Raw genomic sequence first — 7,138 nt, forward strand, 5'->3', positions numbered from 1 at the left:
GACAATAAATTCTAAATAATGTGAAATTTAGAACATATGAATCTTAAGATGAAATAAACACTTTTCAATGAATTTTTTACTAAAATATTCTTATATAAAATACTAATTTTAGTCAATAAATTTGAATTTGGATGAATTTTGATTTAAAGATGAATGTATTGCATGAATGGATTGCATGCATGCATGAATGTATTATTTAATGAATGAATTGCATGGATGGATTTTATTATTTCTTATTTTGATTGAATTAAATTGAGGAACTTGATAATTGAAATTTAGTTGGATTTGAATCACAAACAAATGTAATTTGTTAAATACATATGCATGAGGAGTTCTTGTGTAAGTATAATAAACTACCAACTAGTAGGAGATAATTCTTTTATATCAAAAAAATCACCGCATCTACAACTTTGCAATCAATTCTTATCAAGATGCTAGTTCCAAATCTCCACAACTTGAGATGATTCTTCTACTTTGCAAACAAATATTAAAGCCAACAATCACTAAATTTGCAACCATTGTTACAAAGGGTTGTTGATCAACAGAAAGAAACAGATCTTTGCACAACACGTCCAAACTCTAATCTTCTTGCCAAAACTCCAAGATGATAATAAGACAAAATAAATTAAATAAAAAAACTGCAAGAAAACAAGAAGCAACCAAAGGCTATCAACGACAACGATATGGACACCAGAACAAACAAAAGTTGGATAATAATAGCGCAACACCAATCGCCCAAAAATCCAATCATGAGGTGTGCACTGGCCTCAAGCAGAAAAAATAACAGCAACACTATCGTCTTTAATCAAAAGAACTTGAGCGGCAATCCCAAAGCTTAAAAATCCGCACATAGAACTCAGACTAGAAGGGAACTCGCAGCAGTCCCTTGTAGACACCTCACACCCTTCTTGGCATCCCTTCTAGATTTTTTTAATGTTCTCAGTCTTGTGTCGTCACCCTCGGTTGACACCTTCTTGTCCGTTTTTCAGCGACAGAGCCTTATTTGGTTGGGCTCGGTAAGACAAGCTGCTACAAGTTATGGAAATGACGGAATGCCATAGACCGCTTTGGCAAGGATAGTTTTGTGAATTCTGAGTCCTCTCGCCAGCCAACCTAAGCAGCACGAGGTCAATATCACCACCGGATTTTGTATATTCATCTTGTTGTATTGTCATGTAGAGTTACAAGACCCGTAAAATTCTTTTGGGTTTATCTGTTTGTTTGTACATAAAAATAGTCTTTCACTCTGGAATTGAACATCCATTATCATCTTTTCGGATATAATTATACAATTTAAACCAATCCTGTAAGACTATTCTATATGTTTTCTATCTCCTTTTTGTTGAATTTGTTTTTGTTAACACACAAACCACTCATAGCCGAACAAGACATCGTATAAGATCAGTAAATAACTGTAAACCAAGCTCTCAAGGCTCTCAAGGAAATCAGCCAAGGGTCATTCACCTTTCCAGATGAGCTTGATTAAAGCTAGAACGAAATCATCAACTTCAAGGTAGAGAGTGCATCAGTGCGTCTAAGGAACTAGAAAGTGAGACGGGTCAAATCAGTAAATAATGAACCGCATTGCTTCCATTTCAGCACTCACAACTTCAGGCGGTTGTCCATACAACTTCATTGCACATTTGAAAAGAGATGCCTTGTAATCAGATCGGCACACTGCCAACTCCTCAGGAGACAATACACACCACGCATGTAAACAATAAGGTCCAATAAGTTTGCAGGTTGTGGCATTCAGCGTCGCAAGAATGAACGCGAGCCTCAACTAATGCACATTATGATGACTATCGAACTGGTGCTCGATCAAATCTCAAGATGTCGACGTCCTCGACGTCTCGAACTGAGTCGCTTCCGACGCAGCTGTAATTATCTACTTCTACAATTCATGCAATGTGCATCCGGCAGTGCTCAAACAATATCTCTTAACCAAGACTTAGGGTGGTAGCAGCATCCATCCCCCTCGGATCAACTCCCCAACTGGTCAGCATGTCCTGATTCTCATAACCCGATTGCAGCGACTCGAATAAGTCCACAATCCTGCGCACCGCACCAGGAAATTCAATGCAAGCCAACGTGAGCTTTCCCCGGTAATGTTTGATCACAACCAACTCATACGCACTACTCTTCACCAGCCTCCCGAAATCCCAAACTCCGCCAAATGTCATGCAATGCATCGTCATCTCGCGCACATACCTTGACTTGACTGGGTTCTAATACTTCACGGTGAGCACTTCCTTCTTGCCAACCTTCACCACCAGACTCTTCTCACTCCCCTTCCCCTTCTCAAATGCCGTCAACGCCAGCACCTTCGAGCACTTGGGCACGATGTTCTTCAGATACTCGGCCAACTTGATCGGGAAGGTCTTCTTCACAGTCCAGCCCTTGTTGTTCTTCACTGACACCCACACGTGCACCACCGGAACGGAGCACTCCACCTTCACGGGCCCGATGGCGGTCCACTGCCCAACCTTTGCCACCACAGCCTTCGCCGCATCCTGGCCCCGAACGATCAGTTTCACCGATATGGCCCTCGTCGCCACGTTGTGAATGACGCACTTCAGAGAGAAGGTCGAAACCTTCTTCACGATGGGGCTGCGACTAGGAGCGGGAACCGGAGCAGGCGCAGCAGCCTTGGGTGGGGGGGAAGGAAGAGGTGATACGTGAGCATCAGCCGCCACGGCTGCTGCCACGACGAGAACAGCAACGAGGAACAAAAGCTTGGTCATGGTGCGTGATCGAATCACGGCTGATACAAAGAAGGAGCAGATATGCGGAAGCGAGCAGAAGCGACTGCTGATCTTGGAGGTGGTCACTCACCTGGTTGTGGGTAGGGGGAGGGGTTATGTACCGAGATGGTGAGGCCTCGAGCTGCGCCAAGTCGCGCGGCATCGCTCCGGTATCACAGAGAGATCAGGATATCACATGCACTCCAGAATGCATGCTCGACAATGCCGCCGAACTCTGACAGGCTCGTGAAGGGCCCGCATATCTCGGACTTGAGCTCGTTCGAGGATAGTTCGAGAACTTGTGGGGACGCGCGGAAGGAGGAAGGACTTGCTTGCGGCTGTTGGATGACGCATATGAAACAGTGGTGTTTCGGGCGTCCCGCGAGCATTTCCTAATCTCGGCTCACTGTGTATCCGTAGCGTTCAGCAGCCCACACGATTACGTGCTGTAAGTTGTTAAGGGCTGTGAATTCTGGAGGATGGCTTGGCAGGCATTGTGGCAGTTCCAATCCCATGTTTATCCTGGAACTGGTGGTGTTGGTTGAGAGTGAAGAAGTCTCGGGAATTCGGGACAGTCGATGATCGAGGACGATCATTTCTGGAGCATAAATTACTACTGGCGCCCAGTGACCGGTGTTGCTATTCTTGAACAGCGAGCACCGGAAGTTCGATTTCCTGAGGTCAAGTCTAATGTCACGTACGATTGACCTGGAATAGCAGCTTGAGAGAGGTCTCATGTGACATTCCAAACAATCTGAACTGGTATCTCGTTGCCCAATCCTGAAACCGCAAAACCACTGCGGAGCTGAATGGAAGCCGTCGTTTGGTTTTCAGGTAGCTATGCCACGCGGGTGCAATCAAGGGCTTTCCATTCGCCAGCGCCGAGAACCACACCCGTCGGCGGGCAGGCAGGGCGTTTCATGTCGGAAAACACGACTCAGTGTGACGTTGTTTTATTTTATTTTATTTTTTGACACAAATAGAGGTTTTTTCTATTGCAGTAGAAAAATAGTTATATAGTATTCCCAGCCAGGTCCGGCCAGGTCATTAAGGTCCCTAATTCTAACTTAAAATGTTTCTTACTGATCTGAGCTAAGCTCACCTAGGTTCCAGTGAGGTCTATCTCGTATCCACGAGGCCAGTACGTTGTTGGTGACCATTGGTGCTTGAATTCCTCTAACCGGTTATCTCAACTCTCCGGATACCTGGCACATTTTCACTCTGTGTGTAACCAGGCTACACGACTGTAATCTGTCAAGTTCAACCAAATCCTATTATGCATTTTCTGAGGATGTCAATGGATTTCTTTAAAAAAAAGCGCCATTTTGTTCTATCTATAACAACCATGAGATTGTTCCTCTTAGTAGCAATCATATTCGACTGATTTTGCGTAGTCGAAGTGTTTTTTATGCAAAGATACAATTCTTCCAGCTGGGTAGAAAGTGTGTGAATCTTGTGTCTTGTCTGGCAAGCTAGCCCCTAGGGTTGACACAACTGAATGTTCCCGTTCTCATGGTGTCGTTGTTACTCCTCCTATGGCCTCCTGTTATTGCCGTGGATTCAAGATCCATACGTCTGCCATGGAGGGAAGTATTGGGTTGTGGTGTGATCTTAGGTAAAATTTGAATACCATGTTTCCATGCTCTTTGGACTGTCAAGCACTCCCAGAAGCAGTGAAGAATCATCTCCCGAATGTCAGTCAAGCAAACAGCACAGCTTTGGTCCACCTGCCCATCAATTAGTCCCTGCCATGCATTAACCGAGATTGCCCGATGCCATATTAGCCAAAGTAATCCAGCTTCCTTCGTGATCCTCTTCGAGTCCGAGACATTCCTCCACTTGAGCTTGAAATTTCGGGATAAAATCTCCATCCACTTTGTTTGAGTCGTTGAAAGGATTTTGTGACGTTTTATCAGTAAAGCTCGATCGTGTGCTGATGTATAGTTCATAAAAGGGACGTTTATGTTCCAACTATACTTTTTGGGATCCCACTCCAACCTATCGACATGTCCTTAGTATAATAGAATCTTCTCATTTTTTTTTGATCTATATTTCATCTCTATTTTGGATTCTATATAGTTGGATTCTATATAGGTGGCCTATGATCTATATTTCATCTCTATTTTGGATTCTATATAGTTGGATTCTATATAGGTGGCCTACGATCTATATTTCATCTCTATTTTGGATTCTATATAGTTGGCCTATAATCTACATTTCATCTCTATTTTGGATTCTTTGTAGTTGGCCTATAATCTACATTTCATCTCTATTTTGTATGTCTACCTCTATATAACCACATTGTTGAAGTACAAAGGGAATTGGTGTCAACTAACTAGAATTTAGATTAGTTGTAAAGACTTTACATTACATTAATAGAAATTGGTTAAGAAAACCTACTACCAAGCTTTGTTCAGGTATTGTTTATCATTTTTTAGTCAGCGGAATCTCTACATCTGCTTTGTCAAATAAACCTACCTACTCTCCTATGTTCAGTTGGCAGTGGTTAAGGTACAACATTGCTATCCATTTTTGGTATATGGCACTAGTGAGTGTTGACCATATACTAGCTTTCTACTCCCGTACTCTGAATTTGTTATATATCTCAGTGTAAGATAAGAAGTTAGCCTCTCAGAACACTTCTTTGTATTTGCATTGTTGGGGTAGAAAAAATTTGCCTCAAGAAAACATTAGACTTTTGGTTGCCACTATTTGTTCAATCAAGCTTCAAAATAAGAAAAGCCCTAAGTTTATATATAAAATTTCCCTTTTTGAGAAATTACACCAAATACATCAGCCTCAAGTAATCAACAACATCCAAAATATGATAAAATCTTCTAAAACCTTATATATCCTTATGTAGAAATTTTTCCAAACTTCAATACATCATATCTCTTAATCCGACCATCCAAACAAACTCAAATTTTATATAATGTATTGATGTATTCTTAATAATTTCTACAATAAATTTCAATTGCAAATTTATTGCGGATCTTGAGATATCTTTAAAATCCTAATAGTCACTTTAAACCCTTGTCTTTATATACCTTCATGCAACTTTCTTCACATCTCACAAAATATAAGCTCAAATACTACGAAATTTATATGTATAGCTTTTTAACACAAAATTTTATATTTTCCAAAATATTTGATCTAAAAATTTGTTCGAAATTCAAGTTATGGCTCAAACCATTACTATAAACAAAATTGATTACTTACTGCCTTTGATTTAGAAGCACCGCTTTCAACTCCCTATAACTCCTTTACAAGGACTCCAAAAGCAAAAATTCTTTCATGAAAGATGTAGGCCTTAAAATTTCCATTTTAATTGCATATTTCAAACTTCAAAAGCTACTGTACAACTCCTCGTATCCTCAAAAGTGTAACAATATGTTCTAAATTAATACCTTATCTTCAAATGGCTATATCTTATTCATCTTAATTCCAAATCCTCTAATTTTTACACATAATTTATATTTCAAATCCTAAGCTTTATAACTTAGCTTCTAATTCCCAGACACCCTCTTAGAAGTCGCCAAAACCTTACTTAAGGTCGTGGGTAGCCTCCTCAAAGCCCATTGGGCATATTATTTGACAAATAGGGATGAAGTTCTCCATTCCTTACCTTCATCTGACTATGCCTTGCTTTCATTCCTCTCAATTAGCCTTCTATTAGTTTAGATTTTCATCCTTAGACTTCCACCTTCTCCTAAGACTTTATACTAAACATTTAGATCCTATAATTTTTTAAATGCTATAATCAAAATAAATAAAATTCAAAATAAAGTTTCTTATATTTACTTTCTTTAAATTAATCTATTAACCATTCTAACACACACCAAGACTTATGAACATATTATATGTACTAGCTAATTTTTACATATTATAAGAAATTATAATACAATAGCTTAGCCTTGTTCTATATAATGTGCTTGTCCAATTCTTCAAAAGTCGATTCTAGTACACTGCTCCTTAAAAAAATGCCAAAAGTTAGTATACATGAGTTTTTTTTAATAAGTTGGCAATGAATATCAATCTTCTGAGAGTGATTCATTTAAAGGCCTTGGCAATTCAATTCCACACCAAAGATCTAGTTTTATTTTTATGGTGGATGGTGATGAAATATTTTGAGGTGTGATACTACTTCTTTATTTGATGAGGTTGAGCATTACTTAGCCAAAATTTGAACATGTGATATAGATTGATCTGTGAAGGTTCTATTGCTTTGATGATCCATTTTGCTAATAAGATAGTCATTGCATCTCTAAAATAGATCAAGTAAATTCCACCTTTGTATTTTAGTTGGTAACTTTGAATCCATTTGATCTTTGTATTTTTAATTGCAACGTTGAATCCATCACATCTTTGTATGCATTTATTAGAATGAATCAACC

At 39.6% G+C, this 7,138-nt stretch overlaps 1 protein-coding gene across 1 annotated transcript; it reads right to left on the reverse strand.

Annotated features, from left to right (window-relative positions):
- Positions 1-1,714: 1,714 nt before the first annotated feature.
- LOC112277230 (uncharacterized) lies at positions 1,715-2,821 on the reverse strand. The gene is made up of 2 exons (XM_024509327.3): positions 2,212-2,821; positions 1,715-2,055 (listed from the first exon to the last, which is right to left on the reverse strand). The coding sequence occupies exon 1, from the start codon at positions 2,742-2,744 to the stop codon at positions 2,229-2,231; it is 516 nt and encodes a 171-aa protein (XP_024365095.1). The 5' UTR covers positions 2,745-2,821; the 3' UTR covers positions 1,715-2,055; positions 2,212-2,228.
- Between the last annotated feature and the right edge of the window lie 4,317 nt (positions 2,822-7,138).

The sequence above is a fragment of the Physcomitrium patens genome, chromosome 25 (assembly GCF_059467195.1).
Source record: "Physcomitrium patens ecotype Gransden chromosome 25, ASM5946719v1, whole genome shotgun sequence".
NCBI classification, from domain to species: Eukaryota; Viridiplantae; Streptophyta; class Bryopsida; order Funariales; family Funariaceae; genus Physcomitrium; species Physcomitrium patens.

Bases quoted from the DNA above. Each gene is read 5' to 3' on its own strand.
- LOC112277230 (XM_024509327.3), bottom strand. From the start codon at position 2,744: ATGACCAAGCTTTTGTTCCTCGTTGCTGTTCTCGTCGTGGCAGCAGCC.